The 21,999-nt window shown below is 43.4% G+C and overlaps 3 protein-coding genes across 4 annotated transcripts; 2 read left to right on the forward strand and 1 right to left on the reverse strand.

Moving 5' to 3' along the window:
• Positions 1-42: 42 nt before the first annotated feature.
• On the reverse strand, positions 43-5,670 carry LOC135335045 (mucin-2-like). Its single transcript, XM_064530437.1, has 9 exons — positions 5,518-5,670; positions 5,344-5,402; positions 4,792-4,953; positions 4,185-4,331; positions 3,864-4,002; positions 3,582-3,706; positions 2,835-3,446; positions 2,525-2,587; positions 43-2,387 (listed from the first exon to the last, which is right to left on the reverse strand). Exons 1-9 carry the CDS (start codon positions 5,576-5,578, stop codon positions 282-284), a joined length of 3,474 nt encoding a protein of 1,157 aa, XP_064386507.1. The 5' UTR covers positions 5,579-5,670; the 3' UTR covers positions 43-281.
• LOC135335046 (phosphatidylinositol 3-kinase regulatory subunit gamma-like) lies at positions 5,671-16,399 on the forward strand. The gene is made up of 14 exons (XM_064530438.1): positions 5,671-5,928; positions 7,988-8,107; positions 9,083-9,284; positions 9,667-9,792; positions 10,219-10,540; positions 10,890-11,003; positions 11,532-11,650; positions 11,916-12,092; positions 12,336-12,470; positions 13,031-13,157; positions 14,675-14,782; positions 15,000-15,088; positions 15,730-15,849; positions 16,115-16,399. The coding sequence occupies exons 1-14, from the start codon at positions 5,880-5,882 to the stop codon at positions 16,305-16,307; spliced, it is 2,001 nt and encodes a 666-aa protein (XP_064386508.1). The 5' UTR covers positions 5,671-5,879; the 3' UTR covers positions 16,308-16,399.
• A 10-nt stretch (positions 16,400-16,409) lies between these two features.
• Positions 16,410-20,537, forward strand: LOC135335047 (sushi, von Willebrand factor type A, EGF and pentraxin domain-containing protein 1-like). 2 transcript variants are annotated; one of them, XM_064530439.1, is made up of 8 exons: positions 16,410-16,575; positions 16,637-17,008; positions 17,275-17,448; positions 18,504-18,707; positions 18,783-18,992; positions 19,166-19,239; positions 19,304-19,758; positions 20,108-20,537. In XM_064530439.1, the coding sequence occupies exons 1-8, from the start codon at positions 16,458-16,460 to the stop codon at positions 20,475-20,477; spliced, it is 1,977 nt and encodes a 658-aa protein (XP_064386509.1). In that variant the 5' UTR covers positions 16,410-16,457; the 3' UTR covers positions 20,478-20,537. The 2 variants fall into 2 exon arrangements, with proteins under 2 accessions (XP_064386509.1, XP_064386510.1); XM_064530440.1 differs by lacking the exon at positions 17,275-17,448.
• The last annotated feature ends 1,462 nt before the right edge of the window (positions 20,538-21,999 follow it).

Below are 21,999 nucleotides of genomic sequence, written 5' to 3' on the forward strand. Positions count from 1 at the left end.
CCCATCAACCCTATAGAAGAATGCTGGACTACACTCGCACACTCCAACCAAATGAATCTCATTTATCACGCTTCAACAGCGAACTCATAAAAATAGAATAGATACGATAAATATGAAACATTGTACATAATTCTACAAATTCTAAATATGAAAGACAGACTACATGATGTATATATAAATTCTACATTACAATAATGTGCTAACAATGCTAAAAACGTGCAATATAAATGCGTATAAAAACAATACTTTAAGGTACTTGACACCTATTAACGATATACTACTTAGAATGCTATCCACGGTGACGACGAGTTGGAGTTATCATCGCCTGGTTCTTTGTGGATAGAATCTGTCTCTGCAGTGTCCACACTAAGCGCTTTGAAACTATGTTTCTCCTTGTACAAATCGTTTAGAGACGGTCTTTTGGGTTGTAGTTTTGGCTGTGTGGTCTTAGGAGTTTCGTTAGTGGTAACAGGAGGTGCTTGTGGTTCTTCAATCTTCTTGCTTGTGTCTTTGCTCGGACTTAGTGCTAACGGAAGTAGCTCTGCAAATGGATCCGGTCCATTTATCACTGCCCTAGGGGGTGGGGCGGGGGGAGAGGCTGGGTGCTGAGCGTAACCGTTCATGCCTGGTGTTTGGGGTGTACTCGAGTGAATAGCATATGGGGGTGAGCTAAATTCTCCGGCAAAGGGATTCAACGACATGTCTACAGCTTGATCGCTCATGAAGGAGTTTGTTTGCGGTGGAGAGTAGATTCCAGAGTCCATTTGGGGAGGATGTGCACGCATTACTGGTGGTTCTTGTACCGGGAGTTGATACATTGCCTGTGCATTGTCTTGTTGAAACATGTCCCCCTGTCCGTAGCCTTGAGCCGGGAAGGATTGCTGTTGCTGTGGAGCTACAGCGGGAGGAAAGGCTGCTTGCTGCTGATAGTTGTTACCACCCCAGCCTGGATCTACTGGAAAACTTTGTTGAGCTGGATCGATATATCCCAAGCTTTGATTACCAGGGAAATGAGAAGCCATTTCAGGCTGTACAGGTCCTGCTTGAAAAATAGCAGCCGGGGACTGAAGGTCACTCACACCCCAATTCAAATCAACAGGAAAGTTAGGAGGCTGTGCCCCAATGGCCTGAGTGGCAGTAAATGCAGTAGCATTAGGAGCTGGTGCTTCTGGTTGAAAAACACTGTTTGTGGTCTGTAGAGAGAATAAATCCGAGTTTATGCTATTGCTTGGACTTTGGAACGAACTTTGCTGTGGTACCGTTGTATTGGTAACAGAGTCGCTAACTTTGCCACGAGATCGAGAGCGTGGATTTGAAGGGGGGCCTGCCAACAGCGGTCCTGGCTTAGCTGGTGCTGCTGTAGCAGTGGGTACATTCGCTGGTGGTTGGAAAAAATCTGCTTCAAACAATGTAGCTGATTCCAGTGTGGGAGCTGTGCTGGGAGCCAAAGGTGATGAAGTGTACGGGTCTTTCGGCAGCTCTGAGAAGACTGACTCAAATGGCACTGGGGTTGCTTGCACTTGTGATGGGGCTACACTTGAACTGATGGACGACTTAACATTTGAGGGAGGGGACAGTACGGGTGCTTCAAGTATCGGAGTTGATGTGGGCATAGGTATTGAAAGTTCGGAGAAACTTGCAGCATCAAATGAACTCGCTGTAATTGACAACGCAGAAACGTTGGAACCAGAGGATCTGCTTGATGGCCGCTGTCTTGAGGGAGGTGGGGGTGGGAGTGACCGCTCTCTTGGGGGAGGCGGGGGTGGCTGCTCTCTTGGAAGAGGTGGGGGAGGTAGTTCTGGTGGTGGACCAGAGGTGGCGGGCACTGGAGATTCGGAAAAGTTTGACTCGAATAAAACTGCAGACAAAGGAGTTTCAGTGGTTGCAAAATTTGATCCAAAGTCATTGTTGCCCACAAATGTTGTTCCTGATGCGTTAGCGGTGGACGTTGTGATACTACTGAACGGGTCTTCTGTTGATGGTGTCACAGTTGCAGTACTTGCGGAGTTTGCTGTAAACAGGTCAGATTCCGCTGTTGGAAAAGTAGGTGGAGCAATTTGGGTGGAGCCAGTAATAATAGGACTGCCGAAAGGATCTTCGAATGCTGCCAATTGTGATGGTTGACTATTGTTCACAGACGATGAAGAAGCTGATGTTGTAACGGGGCTTGAGAATGGGTCAGTTTGAGCTGGTTGTGGGGTCTCAGCAAATGAAGCGAAAATATCAACGTTTCCCGAGTTTTCTTGGTTTACAGGAGTCGTGTTGGATAAGCCGAAGGACGTTTGGAAGAAATTATCGGCAAAAGGATCTTCGTTAAATCCAGGTGAAAAGCTCACTTGTCCATCGAACGAATTTCCAGCATTGGAGTTCATATCAACACCAACCTCCTACAGAAAATAAATGCATAAATCCTCAACTAACAGAAAATTATAATTATACTTTGTACATAATTATACTACATGTATGTACATGGAAATGTAGCTCTTTTGTATTGTACGATAATTTATTCATGTAGATAATTTACCTGTGCCAAACTCTGCAATTCTCCTTCCAATGATCTCCACTCTCCCCACACGTCTGCCGTGCCCTATACAAAGCAATGAATAGTATCAATTAAATATCAATAATAATGCTCTTAGATAGAGACAGTGCCAAACAAGGAATGGGAGGAATGCTTTGATGGACATTCATTGAAAAGCTTGTGAACACGACGTATGAATGTCATCAACAATAGTAAAAGTATTCCAGTGAATGTACTTACACAGCAAGCACATCTGTGCTAACTATATACATACATAAAACTTAGCGTATACAATCACCACAAAATTACCCACCTGTGTTGGTAGAGCAGACTCCACCCCAGTTGCTCCTGCTCCCTCAGTGTTAGCAGGTGACTGTGGCTGTGTAGAAGGTTGAACCGACTGAGCTGGCTGGGTTGCTGTTGGCCAAGCTTGTGCAGTAGGTTGTGAAGTAGCTTGAATCGACTGAGCTGGCTGGGTTGCTGTTGGCCAAGCTTGTGCAGTAGGTTGTGCAGTAGCTTGAATCGACTGAGCTGGCTGGGTTGCTGTTGGCCAAGCTTGTGCAGTAGGTTGTGCAGTAGCTTGAATCGACTGAGCTGGCTGGGTTGCTGTTGGCCAAGCTTGTGCAGTAGGTTGTGAAGTAGCTTGAATCGACTGAGCTGGCTGGGTTGCTGTTGGCCAAGCTTGTGCAGTAGGTTGTGCAGTAGCTTGAGCTGGTGAGGTAGTTATCTGCTCTTGGCTAGCCTGTCGTACTGATCCTCTTGGTCTAGGCACTGGACGAGAGCCAGGGGGTGGTCCAAGGCTGGGAAGAGAGGGTGTGGTTTGCTGACGAGCCGTGGGTTGAGGCCTGCTCCTGCCACTGGCTGTGGGTGAAGATTTAGGTGGAGGTGCAAGAACCACTGGTGCTGCTTGCACGCCCTCTGGTTTCTAGAGACAAAATAATAGCATTATGTTATGAACATTATTTAATATTATACACAGAAACTATAAATGTACATGCAGGGGTATTATACCGAGCAGGATGCTTTAGTGATTCAATATACTCTGCATGGTATCACATACCCGGTATTTGTCATTATTCTTGTGTGATATGGCAGCCTTGTATGAGGGAGGGGGAGCGGGTATCCCAAAACCAAGGAGGACGGGTGGATCTTCAGGTGGAGGACTCTCACTCTCATCCTTGGATTCTGTAATAGATATAGTTGAGAATGAGTGTGGTATTTCAAACAGCAGCTACATGATACTGCTCGATTACACAAGTGCCCACCTACAAAATAACTAAAAGTTGGGTAATTGACAGGTGAAGGATTCTCTACATTATAGTATAGCTAGTTGAGTGTATACCTTTACGGCCTGGCTGACTAGAGGTGCTGTCCTGCCTGCTGGCAGATCCCTGAGCAGCCTGAGTTTTCTGTCTCTTGGCTTGCATGATCTTATGGACGAGTTGGAACACCTCGTTCAACGATCGAACAAAATTCACTGACTGCAAATCAACAAGCAGAAAGTACAACTATAAAATCACACACATGTAGCCTTCTATGCAGTACAGTAAACTCCTCCACACGCATTATTATAGTACAGCTAGATCTCCTACGATTCAATCTGATTCAGTTTATAGATGTAGGGATAATTACGAGGTGGACTGAAACAATCTGTGAGACCTACCACTTTCTGCTCAGCCTGGTAGCAGTAGAGCTTGTATCCTACTGAGTCAGGCCTCTCAAATTGTACGATAATCGCAAACACTGAGTAGTCTTGGTGATCATGACACACAAACTTGACCTTCCTGATCGGCACAGAGAGGGATATGGCCTACAGATAGAATAAGTACGTGTTATGATGCTCAACAATTTTGGCTACAATACTTATAATGGGGCTGATAATTATAGTTGCAATGACTAGTACATGGGCGAGGCGACTAATACATAGTCATGACAACGCTGCCGTACATGCCAATCATGTGCATCCTCAGTACTGTCACAATAACCTATTATCATCTCCAACACTGCAAGCTAATGACTATAGGCCTAAACAACCGGTAGACCAGAAATGATGATACCGTATATATATAGTGGGTTTTTATCGTATGATCTAAATCCGAAAATTAAAACAGACAACGGAGAAATTATTAACGGTACAATAGGTTCTACGTCATACAATGCATGGATATTTAGAATACAAAATATTAAACTTGGTGGCTCATACGAACATTTTCACCGACGAAAATTACCCGCTATACTACATGTAGGTAATTAATGGTTCAAAAACTAACCTTAACTTTCTCATCATAGACAGTTAGTTCCCTGAGTTGTATAGTGATGGTTGCCTTGACTTTGTTCTTCAGTCGAGAGCTGTCTTGTCTCAGTTTCCTGATAATCTCCTTGGCTGCCGGATCACCTGGTCTAAACTCGTACATCTCCTGGTTGCCAAGACACTGAAACCAAAAATGTAGGTACAATATTAACAACTGTTCAAAATAACAACGTCATACGCACAGTAATAACTGTGCAGTGTTTTCTAAGTTGGTCACGGTTTATAATAAGTCTTAGTCTTTTTCCTAGAATCAGTAATTGAATGCAATCGATACAGCGGGTCACTGAGTTTACAATCACATCTATATCTTGAGTATGTAGTCTTCTATGGGTCATTGTACACTAAGAGCATGTCTTTGAATTCTCAAAGCACCAATTGTTCACGTTCTAGTTCATTGAATGCTATTAACAGTTAAGCACCTTTTTTATATAACACAAAACCAGTGGGAGTGAAAGATGACTAAAATAACTTCACTTCTTTGACAGTGACAACAGAGGTAGCGAGTGCTTACCTTCACTTTAAACTTCTTCCCAGTGGTGTACTGGGCAATCATTTCCCTACTGTTCCTACCTGTAAAGATAAAATCTGCAGTAATTTGGGGGCGGGGCTCGTCGCTTCTTGTAGTTTTGCTTGTAAGTTTACAGAATGTTTACAAGCTCCTATAAGATTGTTTAGAGATGCTTACTTTGTGCTGGGGAACCACTAGAGCCGCTTGCTTGCCCCGATGATCGAGTCCTGCTCGCCATTGCGCAGCTTTTAGACTTGACTTTTAGAAACTCAAAAGGGAGAAAGCTAGACTACTACTTCACGTGCAGTAGGTGGAGCGACAGCATCCAGAACTAAGAAGCTGTCACGTGTTATTTTAATGTAGGAAATCAAAAACAAGGCAAGGCAATGAGGGCAGCAAGGAACTAAGCTTATAGCTGCTTCAAACAACCTATAAAGCCTACTCTGAAGTGTTGGATCTATCAATAAAGCTCCACTGATTTTGTAGAGGAAGCTCTTTGGAGGTGCAAAGGGTCAAACCCTGCTCAATATTGTCCTGGAATGTCTGATCTCTCCTCCACCGTTAGCCCCCGGGGCCATGGCCCTCCAGGTGAGCTACCTATAATGTTGAGGTTATGAGCAGCTAGCATATGCATGGATATTGATAATCGTGTCTTTAGTAGACGTGTGGGAAGCTCACTAGTATTTCACTCAGCTCTACATGTTTTGCTGTCGCTATGTAAACAACCTGTTAGTATAATTTTAGTTGTGTGCTGTCTTGGTACATAATAGACGCTTGTTGAGTGTATGCTGTCACTTTCTGTCGCATTCCATTATAATTCTTGTGGTTGAAGCTTCTGCCCGCTAACGAGCAATTAAAAGGTGTTGTGTTTCTCTCTCATTGACAGTGTACAGTCCATACATTGTAATACGGTACAATCTGTCACTAGACTCACATAATTATAGGACTTTCATTGCTTTGTGGATTACCTTTTAGGCATTGTAACTTCCTCTATAGCTATGTCAGTGTGTGATATATGTTACTACTATCATTGTGGTGCTTGTATGGTCCCATCTCTGCACCCCCACTACAGTGACCCCTCCTCCTCTGTTTCTGTACTTAATACGTGACTTCCGTCAATTTTAATGCTTACCAGTTCGTGAACCCTGTACACGATTAGATTAATCTATTGATAGCGGTTTGTGTGTTCCTATCGCGATTATCTGTACATAATGCAATGACAGCTAACTTGTTACATGTATCACCGATTTGTGCAAGCATTGTGTTTTCATTAGTATTATAAATAATGTCCTCCTTGCAATAACTGCCAGGTCCACATGTGAATAATTATCAATTGGCTTGAAGTTGAAAGTGTATTTTTTCAGTGTGTTTTATCATCCCAATGGGAAAATTGATTACTGAGTGTTTTGTTAGGGAGATGTGTTACTCATTGACCGTGTTGATCTTAGCAACTGAATACAAGCACAGATGTAAACACCTCACCGTGATGATGTAACTTCACACCACCTTACTTTCAATGACTCACACTGTTTGCTGCCTTGCATATACATAGTAACATGCCTTGTTTTAGAATTATCTCACAATGTGGCAGGGAGTATTAAAGTACAACTCACACTAGGAACTATTATATCATTACTTTAGACCCTGCTTGAGTAGCTTCTCGTCCTGGTGAGTTCATTTTTATATCCTGGCTGGGTTATATCCTGACTGGGAAACCTGGTGTCTTATCTAGGTAATCATGAATGTACTGTAGGTGTCATACATGTACAGCTGCTTGGAAAGCAATCAAATTGCCTGTAGTGTACTGTACAGAGTTACCTCTCTATCAGTGTGCTCTCACTATCAGTGTGCTCTCACTATCAGTGTGCTCTCTATCAGTATGCTCCTCTATCAGTGTGCTCTCTCTGTCAGTGTGCTCTCTCTATCAGTGTGCTCTCTCTATCAGTGTGCTCCTCTATCAGTGTGCTCTCTCTATCAGTATGCTCCTCTATCAATATGCTCTCTCTATCAGTGTGCCCTATCTATCAGTGTGCTCTCTCTATCAGTGTGCTCTCTCTATCAGTATGCTCCTCTATCAGTGTGCTCTCTCTATCAGTATGCTCCTCTATCAGTGTGCTCTCTCTATCAGTATGCTCCCCTATCAGTGTGTGTGTTTATTGTTGTCCTTATTGAGACCATTTCAGTATCTACAAAGCTTTGCCTATCTCTCAAGTGAAGCACTAGTAGAGAGTTAGTGTGAGGTGTGGTGTGTGTGTGAGGTGTTAGCTGGTGTGTGTGAGGTGTTAGCTGGTGTGTGTGAGGTGTTAGCTGGTGTAGAGGTGTTAGCTGGTGTGTGTGAGGTGTGTTGTGTGGTGTTGAGTATGTAACAACTACTTAATTCATGTGCAAACACTTGCCATTGTTAGCATATTGTCACAAATTCCATTCACTAATTGTTCCTCACACCACACACACACACACTCACCACCCACACACACACTCACACTCAAGTTTGATACATGTATTCACTATTCGAGCTCTAAGGACTTTAGGAAAAATATTGAATCCATAGCAATTCTTTCCATGCTGTTTTTATTAGTCATAATTCGTAGCTACTCTTGTTTCTAACTATGGTAGTGTTTGACTGTTATTGTTTCCCTACCTGTAGCCCCACCCCCTCGTCATCCCGGCCTGTCGCTAAGCAGCTGCCCACCCCTCCCCCCTCGAGTGGCCCCTCGTAGAGCCTCGGACGTCCCCACTCCACCACGACTGTCCTCCAACAGACCAGGTGAGGGTGACCTCTAGTGTGGGTGGTATCCATCAGGGGGTCAGCTTACAGTCGAATATTTGTCACTTACTGTGGATAAGAAAACAGTGTATTTGCACTACACATGGACCTGTACTATTGTTAGGTGTAGAATTACAAACATTTGGAGTATGATTACCATAACAGCATGTGTGTGTGTGTAGTAGGTACTGTAGTGACCTTGGGCAGACTAACAACTAGCAGTGGCTGTAATGTAGAGGTGGTCTGCTAACACAGGTTGAAGCATATAGTATGCTAGGCTTCTTAACACGGCTGTATGTATTATAGAGGATGTCGTAATTATGTATGTGGGGTGGCCTCGATCGCTCTTCATTTTCAGTGTTGATTTTCCTATGTAATATAGCAAGAATTATTGGTGTACTAGTACTACCTGTACTAGTAGTGGTGTGTGTGTTACTAGGCATACTATCATCACTACATCTTGTGGTCATGAGGAGGAGTGCTACCACACTGCCAAGTTGGCACACTTGCTCGGGAAATTAACACTGATTGATGTTGTATCTTAGGTTGATACTCTGCAAGTATGCTTGGGAAGAGGCATGAACTAGAAACCAAGATTTCTGTATATAATTACCGTATTACTAGAATATTTTGCGAGTGAAAAACCTTTGTGAGTGATTTGCAAATCAGTAGAAAAAGTGACCCTTTGCGATCTAACTACTGTGTTCTGGCAAGGTGTGTATTTACCAGTACTAATTTAGGTTTTACGATTTTATTGTTGCAAATTGATCAATTCAACCCTCACAAAGTTCGCATATGTAGAACATTCTAGTAATACGGTATACCAAGCTTCTTAATACAATGGAATGTACACTGTATGCAATAGCCGTCATTCTGTTTTCTTGGTAAAATCATTTTCTCTCTGTACATGTGCCAGTTCTCCTAATGATAATTATAACCCCCACCTCCTCCTCACACACCCACACACACACACAGTGATAAGTCGAGCTCTGACAGTGGACGATGAGATTGGCTATGGTCATCACAATAGGAACTCTCCGATGACTCCACCACACCCCTCTATGGGAGGATCTGCCCCGCCCACTCCCAGTCGCCCCATGGCCACTCCTCGCAAGACGAGTATCGGCACACCCTTCGCTAGAGGGTCATTGTCTGGCCCAGTAGTGCATCCGGAACAGTGAGTGTAGAGTGTGTGTGCGGGGGGGGGTGTGGGTGGGTGAGGGGGGGTGTGGAGTGCCATTGCTCTCTCAAAAGAATTTTTTTAGTTTCCAAAGGCCAAATTTTGTTTTATTTTGAGCGAGTGTACTGGTAATTAAGTGTGTGTCCTGAATGATTGTGGCACAAGACACTATTTGATAGTAGTCCAACAATGGAATCACTATAATTATGTAGCTATATAAGTCGATTTGTATGCCTCCATTTTTACCATGAATCTGTCTGTCATAGGGTGACCAAAGAATAGACAAATTTCTCTCTATCGTTACATGTACAGCATGTGTAGTATACACGTAGTAGACTGAGTAGATATTCAGTTGACTGAGTTCTTTATTCATTTTCAGGGATATGTACGTGACTACGGATCAGTTTGCCCCCAACTCGTACCACCCCACCCCCTCCCCCTCTGTGGGGGGTGTGCAGGCCGCACCCATGCAGACACAGGACTGGTACTGGCCAGACATCTCTAAGTGAGTCTGTGCTTCACTATTAAGTTTATCAAGTTTGTATACCTTTAGTTTTGGCCACCATGTTATAGCCTCTAGACTTTTATGCCATGCTGGTTTGTGTGTATGCTGAGTGTGTGTTTGTTATAGAACAACTATTATATCCCCTCACACACACATACACAAACACTGTGTAAACACTGCCTTGCATGTATATAATTACTGTATCATTAAGGCAGACTTTCACATACATACAACGTGTACATACATACACACACACTGTATCGAGTATAGTAGCTGCATGTATCATTGAGCCCCACACACACACACACACACACACTTCCACCCCCCACACACACACTTCCACCCCCCACACACACTTCCACCCCCACACACGCACACTTTTACTTCCACACGCACACACTTCCACCCACCCCACCCCCCCCACAGAGAGGAGGTGACGGAGATCATGAAGGACATGCCTGACGGAGCCTTCCTGGTACGAGACGCTGCACGGGTACCTGGCTACTACACTCTCACACTACGCAAGAGCGGCGTGAATAGACTCATCAGAATCATGCACCGTGACGGTCACTATGGTTTCGCCGAGCCCCTAGAGTTCCCGTCAGTCATGGCACTCATAGACTACTATCGCACGCACACGCTCGCCCCGTATAGTCCAAAGTTGGATATTACTCTGGGGATTGCTGTGTCTAAGGACGTGTGGTTACAGGCGAAGATGCCAGACGTGGGGGAGAACGGTGGGAGAGAGGTGAGTGTTGTGTGTGTGTGTGTGTGTGTGTGTGTAGGGGGCGTAGGGGAAGACGGCGGGAGAGAGGTCTGTGTGTGTGTGTGTGTGTGTGTGTGTGTAGGGGGCGTAGGGGAAGACGGCGGGAGAGAGGTCTGTGTGTGTGTGTGTGTGTGGGTGTGTGGGTGGGTGTGGGTTGAATACTGACAATCTGTCGCAATTGTTTCAGATCATTTTCAGCCTCTTACAATGTACATGGAGCATTCAGTTTTTGGTAGAAAGCTTGTCGACAGTAGTACTAGGCTGCATTTATAGGCGACAAACAAGAATTTAGTGACTTCACCCATACCTCCCCCCTCCCTGACCCCTTTAGTCTGAGGTGACGGTTGAGAGGATGATGGAGACATTGCGTAACCTGGAGATAGAGTTGAAGGAGATGAGTACAAAGTACAACTCACTCAAGCAGCAGTTCGAGGCGACCAATGAGGTCAGTTACACATCACCATGGTTATGGGAGTACCGAATAATGATCCCTTACTAGTTGTAGAACTCGAAAATTGTACATTTTATGATAATTTTTTTTTTGTTTAGTTTATAACTAGATACGGTTGACCTTAGATACATGTGCTACTGCATGTTGTTTTCTTAATTCGATTTTCGTGTGTTGCAATTTCCTTGAGTTGGTAGATCAACAGAAGCCTTTCCATGGCGACCCGCTTGTGCTTCAACTAAACACACTAGTACTTGTGTGGGTTGAGAGGTTGTTTCTGTGACATTCTTGGTTTGCTAATTCCATGAGCAAGTCTTCCCTTGATATTAGGCTACCCTCGTTGATAGCTTGACCTTTACTTTGGTTGGGCAGTAAGTATACGGTATTTATGCTTTTCCTTTTACCAGGAGTCCTGCTTTTACTAATAGCTAGCCAGTATCTCTGACTTTCTTTATACATGTAATTGCATGTCTTATGGCGAGTATTTTTTCACTCCACCCCTCCCACCCACCCACACATACACAGGAGATCCGCAACATGCGTATCGACATTGCTGCTCAGAAAGAGATCATCACGATCATGGAGGATGGGCTACAGGAGCATGAGAGACACCACGCACAGTGCAGCCAGACACAGAAAGCATCGTGAGTCAGAGTCTGCATGGCTGCTTGTGGGAGCAAAACAATTGTTTACTTTGAGTGCCCATAACTTGAGTCTAGAGTGTCCAATTTCAAAACAAAAACATTCATTTTGTAGCTCTCAGGGAGCTCAATGATGCGTTTAAAATTATCCTTTCACTACAGAAAATGTTTCTGAGATAATTAAATACTTGTGGCTAATAATAAATTATTATATAGACTTGTATCTTCTCCTCCTCTAATCTTTATCTCTGTACCACACATTTGACAGGTTATTAGCGAATTTTGACCTCCTCCGCCGACGTTACCGTATCCAGAGAGACAGTCACGATGATCTCAACCAGAGGCTACGCCGCTCGGAGCTCACCAAGAACTATCTGGACATGGAGCTCAACAACCTCAAGCCTAGCCTCAAGAGATCACAGGCCGAAAAGGGCACGATACTCAGGTGGGTGTGTCACTCTGTGTGGGGTATGAGGGGGCGGTTGTGTCACTCTGTGGGAGGTATGAGGGGGCAGCTTTCCAGGGCACCCTTCAGGGGCGGGCCTAGAAATATAGAAAAGAAGCAAGACAATCCCACTTGAAACCCGAAATTTCACAGGGTGCATGGTAGGAGTTAGTTGGATGTGTTCAATAAGTTACAATCTATGAATATACGTCATGTATCTCATCCCATCCCCTCCCCTTGTAGGTTTCTCCAGCAGCGTGGTTGGCGTAACGATGAGATCAATGCTCGTATTGAGCGTATTGAGGCTGACTCTAGTGGAGTGGAGGAGGACGAGGGACTCTACGCCACCTACGCCATGCTGCACACCTATCGCAATGAGTGAGTGGGGGAGGAGGGACTGGGTACAGTGTACAACTGGTTATCTCGAAGCCTTAAAATTATTGATTAGTGGAAACAGGCTCTCGTGTTTATAGGGGAGGTGGGTATTTGTAGGTAAGACATTGATTTTATTGCTATTCACTAATTATTTCCCATATTTACGCGATCAGAGGCTAAATGTTTCATTTTGCTGGCAGAGGAGGCTGCAATTCGAGAGAGGTGTTTATTAGGCCTACTGGCACCCCAGCAAATTCAGTTATTTTCACCTGAACTCTAAACTCTGCCATGAGAAAGTCTTACTAAAGTACTAACAAGCTGCTATTTACCACGGAGTGATAGATACCAGTCAATGTTGCCACGTGCAGCAGATAGGGTCAAAGTTCACTACTAATTGAGAGCGTCTTCTATTGCACTAAAAATGGGCTGTAAGGAGGCTACTATTTGAGTGCGGCCTTTATACAAGAGCGGCCACTAATCAAGAAAATACGGAATGCTAGTGCTGTTTTTGCTCCATCACTTTTTGACTTTTACATAATATGTGTGTTTCACTTCACCTCCAGGTCCGACTACCAGCGGATATCCCAGGAGCTGAGAGAGCGTGGTGGGAAGAGACCACCCCCTCTGAGAGAGGACGACCCTCGGAGAGTGGGAGGGGCCAGACCAGAGACCACCATCACTACCCCACCGGTAGGAGCAATGAGAAGAATTTGTATGTAACTTTGTCCTTCCTAGGAACTTAACTAACATACATAATAACAACCTTTTTCACCTCACTTGAAATGTACATTTTAAAAACAAAAAAAGAATGTACCACTAATTGACCTCAGGTATGTGTACATATAGTAATGGTCAGAGCTGGGCATGCTCACAGTAAATGAATGATTGCAAGTAATAATGGGGGAACCTGGCTGTACAAAATCCTATAATCATTTGTATCTGAGGTGGAGAATGGTATGGCAAAAGCTTGTCAATTGCTGTACCATCGGGAAGCAGCAGATAGATTGTTTGTTGCTGAAGCTACTACATGTTTGGCCCGAGGGTTGTTGATAGATTTCAATTCACTGGAGATGTGTCGCTGCTTATAAAGCCAGCCCAAGGGAGCACTGTCTAGATGATCTCACGATGAATTGAAATAATTTGTGAAAAGCCGACTACCTAAAATTCAGACCCAATTGCTTCAGAAGTTCAGATTACTGGTAGATCTAAAGTGCTGCCACATTATGCTGTCGACTTAAACGCCTAGGATTCACTTAAAGAAGGCTAAACACATCAATACAGTGGTTTTCCTTACCTTTGCAGGCTATACTGCAAGAGCACTGCAACCACAATGTAGTAAATATAGTATTTTGGTTGGCTTCTGTTAGTAACAAGCCAACAAAATTACTTGCTATTATTATGGCCTGCAAAATGCAAACTGTAACTGGTTTTAATTTGGCAATTTCAAAACTGCCAAATTAGTGGACCTAATTGCTGTAGTAGCCTAAGACGTCAAATTAATCAAATTCTAATAGCTCACTCGCCAAATAATTATAATAGCCACTAAATGTTCCAGGTGTCTCATATTTTGTCTGACTGAAGTGATGGTAGCTCTGATGGTAGCTCAGCTAACTTGTTGCTTGGTTCATTGTGGCAAAATGATATGAGCTAAAACTTGTATAAACTTGCTATAGGGAGTGGAGGGCCTGTATTTACTAGGCTCAAAATTGGATATTTCCGAAAGCAGCTTGTTGACCTCAAGCATTATATAGAAGGAGTGCTGTGAAAGTAGAGTAGTAACCCCTTGAGCTGTGTGAAAAGTCTGCAATAGCCAGTATTTAACCCAATTGATTTTTGTGATGTGGGTGGACTAAAATAACACAGACAGGTAATCACTACATTGTGGTTGCAGTGCTCTTGGAGTATAGCCTGCAAAGGTATGGAAAACCACTGTACAACGCTCTAAAAATAGATGTAGGTCTTGCACAACCAATCATTCATTTACAATATGAAACTGTGAGCATGCCCAGCTCTGACCATTACTATATGTACACATACCTGAGGTCAATTAGTGGTAGTTTCTTTTTGTTTTTAAACTGATATTTTAAGTGAGGTGAAAAAGGTTGTAGACTAAGAGTGTAAATTCTAATCACATTTTTGTATTACTATATAAACACAATGAATGCTACAAGTTACACTTGTATTCTTCCCCCCCCCCCACCCCCCAGCGTGCCCTCCCCCCTGGTCCGAGTGAGAAGCCCCCTGCCATGAGACCGAGGGTGGCCACAGTTGCACAGTTACCACCACCCAGGGTCGTCGACTACCCTCACTTCAATGTGAGTCACTAGCACACACATAACTGTATGAATGGCCAGTAGTAGTCTAAATGATGCTGTGTACAACGGTGTGCTCTATTAGTGTTCTGTCCTCATTGGTTGAATATACCCTAAACTGCTTGCCTTAAATCATTGCTTGAATGTCTATAGTTGTTCATTAGTTTGATAGAGAGTGTACAGTGCTGCCTTGTGTACGTGTATGTCTCCTTCCTTGCAGTCTCAACAGCTGATCAGCTACAAGGATCTGAAGGTGTCACGTGACCTGCCGCACTTTTTAGAGTCAGCCTGGATGAACCCAAGCATCTCGTGAGTCAACCAATATCTCTTGGTGCAGTTATAGCTATACTGAGTATCCCTGTCAGTAATGATCCCCAAATATACATGTGCAATGCATGTGCACATTTGCTATGTATTTCCAAGTACAGTAGCCCACATGTATGTACCATCCAACCACTGTGTAGACCATAATCTAGTTAGCCTACCCCATTGGCTTGTACGAGAAGACATTCAGCTGTTCCAGGTGTTTTTACTTAGTGGTGTGTGGTTGCTAGCTTCCACATATCCAGTGTTAAATTACCGTATAGCGCAAAATTTTCGAGGCACTTATGTTTCGTGGATTGGCCTCTAAAAGCCATTTCGTTGCACAATGTTTGTGGGATGGCTGCTTACCGGAAGCCACGCCTTAAATCTTTGCACGTTATAGCAGGTAATTTAACAATTAATTTTTCGTGGACTTAATTTTTGTGACCCACGAAATCTGCGAAAATTCCGTGCTGTACGGTATATCACATTGTAGCTATGTGTTCATTTTGAGCATTGCTTGTTGAGGCGATGTTTGGGCACCTTTCATACCGTATAGTGGTGGCATGGAGTGATTGTTGGTACCATTTACTTGTACAATAATGTACCTTATTTTGAAGTCACCCCCCCCCCCTCTCCTCCCTCAGGAGAGATGGTTCTCGAGACATGCTCACTGGTAAATCCAACGGGACCTTCCTGGTTCGACCTAAGGGTAATGTGGAGGAGTCCTCAACCATGCCTTGTCACACACACACCATCGACATTGTGTAAGTAAAGGAGAGACATAGTTCATTGCTGTGCCAGTGTGGTTTCTATATATATATAGAGAGAGAGGCCATTAGCTAGATGAAAATCACAATTAATTTATTTGTAACTTGACAATGAGCCTTAATCGGTAACTGTACACTGTACATGCATGTTGCTCTGAAACCCACTTATTACACCAATAGTTTGTTTTTGTACATTGTATACATGGTTGCTTGTATCAGATTATGTGATTTTTGATCACTTTCCTCTTTCTCCCCTGTGCAGAGATGGAGGCAGGTTCAAGAGGATCCCTGTGTACAGAGACCCTGCTGGGGGGTACGGATTTGCATCACCATTCGAATTTGACTCTCTGCTCAGTTTAGTTCTGTACTATGCCACCAACACGATGGAGAAACACAACCCTGAACTGGAGACAATGCTTAAATACCCTGCATTCCATGTGGACAGGGGCCGTTAGTAACTGAACTAGCAGCTGTACAGTATTGTATGTGTATAGTGTAGGATTCTTTTTCTGTGGGTGCATGTACACTTTTTTGATGTGTGGAAATTTCAATTTAAACTTCCTGTTGTCATCATAATATAATAAAGTCAACCAATAATTGAATGCATGCATGAGGACAGCATGAACAAGTTACAAGGTGGCTGTGGCTGTGTATTTTGGCTGGTATTTTTGACTGGAGCTGCTCAGCTCTTGCTTGTGTGTGGACAAAGTTTACCTGCAGCTGGTATGTTTACTTTCATGACCTCTGCCAGCATATATAGTGTATAAATGTTGCATGCATGCAGAAGTGTACTTATCTCTGGGATCAACCAACATCACCACTAACAACACTGAGATCCCCATCACTGATATTGGAGAGGATGCTGTGGGTGGTCTGCCTTCTCTCATCTGTAACACTGTCTACGCTACCTGCTGTAGAAGTAATGCTGAGAACAATGGTAACGGAGGTTTAGGACAGTGGACGTATCCTGATGGGAGAGTGATACTGAACAATGCTGGCTCAACGACTGTTGGTGAGCAGTTCTACATTGTGAGGAATGCTCCACAACTGATCAGACTGGCTCGTAGACAGTCTAACAACCCTCTGAGTCCAACTGGGTCCTACTGCTGTACCATACCAACTACTGGAGGAGAAATGACCCTCTGTGCCAACCTGGGTGAGTGAGCTAGTACATGCTAGTACATGCAGTGCATGCATGATGGATACATGTGCGTATGCGACAATAATTATGTATATACCGCAATAATTATTTTTCTGAAAACAAATGACCTTTCGCCATCTAGCTATTGCGTTCTGCCAAGGATTGTATGTATTTACCAGTACATGCACAAATTTAGGTTTTGCGATTTTATTGTTGCGAATTGATCACCTCGCAAAGTTCGCGTATATGGTATAATAATTATGATACATGCATGCATGCAGTTGTAGACTGTGGCCCGCCTCCCACTATTCCCAATGGATCTCCTGGGACACCAACCAGCACAACATTTGAAGGGACAGTGTCTTACACGTGCAACAATAGATACCGTATGTCAGGATCAGCCACTGTAACTTGTGAGGCTAGTGGGAGTTGGAGCACAAAACCAACTTGCTCAGGTCTGTGAAACATAATTGTGGTGCCGTATAGTGGGAAATTTTCGCGGGTGAACGTTTTTGCCATATGGCTCAAGAGCCCTCAGAATAAATTTTCGCCATTTTCGTTTCAATGCCAAAAAACCATCAATGCCAAAAAACCATCAATACAATCATATCAATAATATTATAATATACAAGCATTGCACAGAGACACTATTTTGAAAACTTCCTTTTGAGACTGTGTGAAAGTAATTTGCTATCTTGAAAGTATTGAGTTCAAACTTCCTTTTTGGACTATATGGAAGTAAAAACTTTCGATTCACCTTTTTAAAGCCAACACCCATGCATCAATAAAATATCCGTACATGGGAGTTTCTCCTAGTTTTGTGTTAGCTAATGGTGCATGTTAGCTAATGGTAGGGTCGTTTTTAGCTGCAGCTATTTTTTATATGCGGCCACCTCACTATTCCGACCAAGCTGCACTTCTCAAGGGTGGCCGGATTAACGAGAGTCCACTAATAACTACTCTTTCACAAATCATAAGAAATGGAAAAACAGATCAAACAAAAACGTTGGTAGTGATAACGGATTACAGAACTATAATTATGCCGTAGGGTAAAGCTGACTGTGTGTGTCTGTGTGTGTGTGTGTGTGTATTCTAGCTGTAACTGCTCAACTGTTTACTAATGCGACGAAAACTAACATGTACAGTTTTGATAGGCTTCTAGCCATGTCCATTTGGATTATAATTTGTAAAACTAAAGCTTCTTTCGGCTTTAGTTTTGCTTACTTGGAGGCCATTGAAGTCGCTCAGTTTAGACTCTTGCGTAGCAATATCTGTTAATTTATAGGATAGTAGTTGTTTCTGCATGCAGTAAAGCAAAAGTTACACTGCCTTGCAATATCCGTTGCATCAAGTTATTGCATCATGCAATGCTGCACATAGTACATGCCAACTTATAGTCTACCGCGTGCTGTTATTTTACTTTTAGCATCCGTTTCACAGTCATTCATTTCCTATCAATTATACTCAATTCATCACTGTGTGTGCAAACTTGAACTATTCGTTATTACAGCTGCTGTAACTGCAATGGTCTGTACTGATCTGATGGACCTAGTCAATGGAGGTATTGTTTATGATATGGAGACCAATGATAACAGACCAGTGAACACTGTGGCCACCTACACCTGTGACACTGGCTACACTCTCAATGGAAGCAGCACTACCAGGACTTGTGGAAGTGATGGAGTGTGGAGTGGATCGGATCCAACGTGTGAAGGTTGGAGGCAACACGTTTACAGTCATGCACTCTGTGTTGAGCAGTATTAATATTTCAAGTATTAATCTCTTACAGCCATTGAGTGTCCTCCTCTATCGGCCATTATCAATGGTACTATGATCTCCTACTCTCCTGATGTCACCCCGGACTATGACCTGGGAACTAATGCAACCTACACTTGTGAGGCTGGGTTCCATCTTAAGGGTAATGGTGTACGAGTGTGTATGGACGATGATGGAATGGACGCCATTGGAGTGTGGAGTGATCAGGAGCCAAGCTGTGTCCGTAAGTTATCAATATTGTAGTGTATGTTTTATGTTTTGCAACAGAACATTTGTCCACTAAAATATTATACATAATTATACGTATAGTACTTACTGTCAGCTATCTCTGATTGTGTAATAATTATTGGCAAAGACCAGAACAATTTATGCATGAGCTATTTCTTGTTTCCCCAGCCATCCCTCCTCCTGTACGCTCAGTGTTTTTCCAACTCAGACTCACCAACATCAACAACTGTCCTGACTGGGTGGTGAGTGCTAAGAATGTCCTAAAGCTAAAGCAAACTAACAATTACTTCTCTCTATATATATAAGGACCAGGACGGGAGGTTAGAAATTGTAACGAATGCGTTTGCTGCCGAGGTGGAGAGTCACTGTGGGTGTGGTTTCTCAAGCACGGTCATTACTGCCCCCCGCTTCCGCTGCTTCCCTGGGTCGGACAGAGCTGTCACATTCCGAGCCACTCTAACCGATTCCAGGCTCCTGACTCCCATACAGGACTGGATACAAACCAATGGATTCATTCCCATTCAGAATATACTGGTTGAGGTGGAAAAGTCTTGTCAGGTGCAGGTATCAAGCCTTGCAGACACAGAGTGCACCACCAACCAGCCTGTAGCTGCAGCGATCATTGACCTAGCCACTGTGGTTGGTGGAGTGGTGGGAGGAGCGGTGGGGTTGATCCTTCTGGTGGGTGTTGTTGTCATAGTGATTGCTGTACTGTTGTTGAAGAGTAGGAGACAGAAGATGATCGTCCACAGAACAACAAAGTAAGTGAATCAATAATTTTACTAGAGCATTGAAGTGCAAACCCTCGACGTTAATTTGTGATTTGATGTAGTCTACAGCCTCGAATCAAAGCCGTGTGTACATACATGTACATAGGCCACATGCAGCTTACTCACTTTTATTCGAAAACGAAACATCAAAAAATAGCTAGCCAACTTTACCTTGTTGTGTTGGGATAAAAACAGTGCTATCTGAGTATACACAGAACGACAGACAGACTGAATGACCGACTATATACTATAAACCCGTGACGCCGCGGCGCACCTCTGGTTAATTATGTATCTCTCTACTGTTCTGAATTTGTACAAATTAACTATATCTACTCCCCAGACATGACCTACCACCAGTGTCGCTAAAGGGTGTGGTCAGTACTGGTGAGATACAATCATACAAGGTAATGGAAATGGGTCACGAATACGAGGAAGTGTCCAAGTTCCAACGAGCCATTGGTGGAACACCACCCTTACATACAACTGGCTCCGAAAGCAAGTATGTTATAAAGACTGAGTCATCACCACCCACTCCACCCACTCCACAACCCTCACAAGCGACTAAGGCTGCCGGAAATGATATTGAGTTTACAGAGTGCGTTGCTTACAGCAGTGCACGACCACCCACAGTCACCCCCCACATCCCACAAGCTTATGAACTAATACCCAACCCCCTGTATGCTACTGTTGACTATTTGCATACTGTATAATCTTGTCTAATGTTATTGCTTGCATGCATTTCATTTTGTATGGCATTGTCATCAATTTTACGCATCCTTGCTATTTGGACTCCACCCAACAACTGTGGATTATCATACCATGTCGTTGAATGTGGTTGTTATTAGCCGCTAAAAACTCATAGCAGCCTCTATTCCAGGCCATATTTCATCTAGCATTTGAAAAGCCGTTCTGGTGACAAATTAAAGTAAATGTGTGGTCTGGTGGCAGAGGAAGATAGTCAGTAATAAGTGTCAATTAAATCTGCTTCCAGAGGACTTTAAAATTGCATTTCGATCGTCTACTCTTTCTTTATTACCTCCAATCACAGTGAAGTTTACAAGGGGGAGGTACTAAAGAAAGATTAGATGATAGGAATGCAATTAAAATGTCCTCCGAAAGCAGATTTTAACTTTGACCTTGTGACTATCCAACTCGCGAGTATGAATCTAGCCGATAGGATCATTGAGAACGTATAATAATATAAAACTGTGTCCCTCCTAGGGATCTTTGCACGGAGTGGGTATTGTAATGAGTTTCATACCATTATGACTACAGTATAGTGAGACATTTTTGTGGGGTGCAACATTTCGTATTTTTCGAGGGCAGAGTAAGTTAACACGAAAATTAAAACTGGGATAAACTCCCACACGAAAAATTTTACTGAGGGCTCTAAAGTCAAATAGCGAACATTTCCCGCTATATATAAACGGTATTAGAAAACACAATAATGTAGCTAGCATACTACAAGCTTATACTGTAGATTAACCCAAACATACTTATCATGAGTCAACCAACATCTCTAGCTCTTGAGTGTATAGTCGGCTATACTGAGTATATCCCTGTCAGCCCAACTTCCACCCCATTACTACCAATACATGTACTATTTCTTAGGGCAGGTGCCCACATTGGTTTACCATTCCAACCACTGTAGACATACAGCTGTTTACTTGTGGGTATGTGTGTGTGTGTGTGCTTGCTTGCTTTCAATCTGATAGAGTGCTGAGTGTGTTTATTGTGAGCATTGCCTGTTGTGTTGTGCCTGAGGCAATGTTTGTGCACATAGCCTATAGGGCTGTGATAATTTAGGAACTCTAGCAAATGGTGCGCGTTGCCTTTGTTCATTTAATTGTCAATCTGCATGTTCACTGTGTGTGAAATACCTTAGTGTGGTTCATACATGTTACTGTAGCTGTAGTGTCTGTCTTCATAGAGGCTAGCAACATGTTCATTACAAACATATCTGTACTTGTCAATAGTCTAAATTGGTACTGTACATGCAATGCTGTACGCTGTTCAGCCTACCATTTGACGCCAATAGCTTATTGTGCACATACAAAGTCTTGCAGTGAGAAATGCATCAGATTTATAATTATATATGGGTGACCACATTTACATCGGTCATGGTATTCCCCCGTGCAGAGATGGAGGCAGGTTCAAGAAGATCCCCGTGTACAGAGACCCTGCTGGGGGTACGGATTTGCATCACCATTCGAATTTGACTCTCTGCTCAGT

This window comes from Halichondria panicea, chromosome 4 (assembly GCF_963675165.1).
Source record: "Halichondria panicea chromosome 4, odHalPani1.1, whole genome shotgun sequence".
NCBI classification, from domain to species: Eukaryota; Metazoa; Porifera; class Demospongiae; order Suberitida; family Halichondriidae; genus Halichondria; species Halichondria panicea.

Bases quoted from the DNA above. Each gene is read 5' to 3' on its own strand.
- LOC135335045 (XM_064530437.1), bottom strand. From the start codon at position 5,578: ATGGCGAGCAGGACTCGATCATCGGGGCAAGCAAGCGGCTCTAGTGGT. The intron at 4,003-4,184 runs GTAGGTCTCACA...GTTGATTTGCAG, and splicing joins ACCAGGCTGAGCAGAAAGTG to TCAGTGAATTTTGTTCGATC. The intron at 2,588-2,834 runs GTGGGTAATTTT...TGCTTTGTATAG, and splicing joins AGTCTGCTCTACCAACACAG to GGCACGGCAGACGTGTGGGG.
- LOC135335046 (XM_064530438.1), top strand. From the start codon at position 5,880: ATGTCTGATCTCTCCTCCACCGTTAGCCCCCGGGGCCATGGCCCTCCA. The intron at 8,108-9,082 runs GTGAGGGTGACC...ACACACACACAG, and splicing joins ACTGTCCTCCAACAGACCAG to TGATAAGTCGAGCTCTGACA. The intron at 12,471-13,030 runs GTGAGTGGGGGA...CTTCACCTCCAG, and splicing joins CTGCACACCTATCGCAATGA to GTCCGACTACCAGCGGATAT.
- LOC135335047 (XM_064530439.1), top strand. From the start codon at position 16,458: ATGCATGAGGACAGCATGAACAAGTTACAAGGTGGCTGTGGCTGTGTA. The intron at 17,449-18,503 runs GTCTGTGAAACA...TCGTTATTACAG, and splicing joins CACAAAACCAACTTGCTCAG to CTGCTGTAACTGCAATGGTC. The intron at 18,993-19,165 runs GTAAGTTATCAA...TTGTTTCCCCAG, and splicing joins TCAGGAGCCAAGCTGTGTCC to CCATCCCTCCTCCTGTACGC.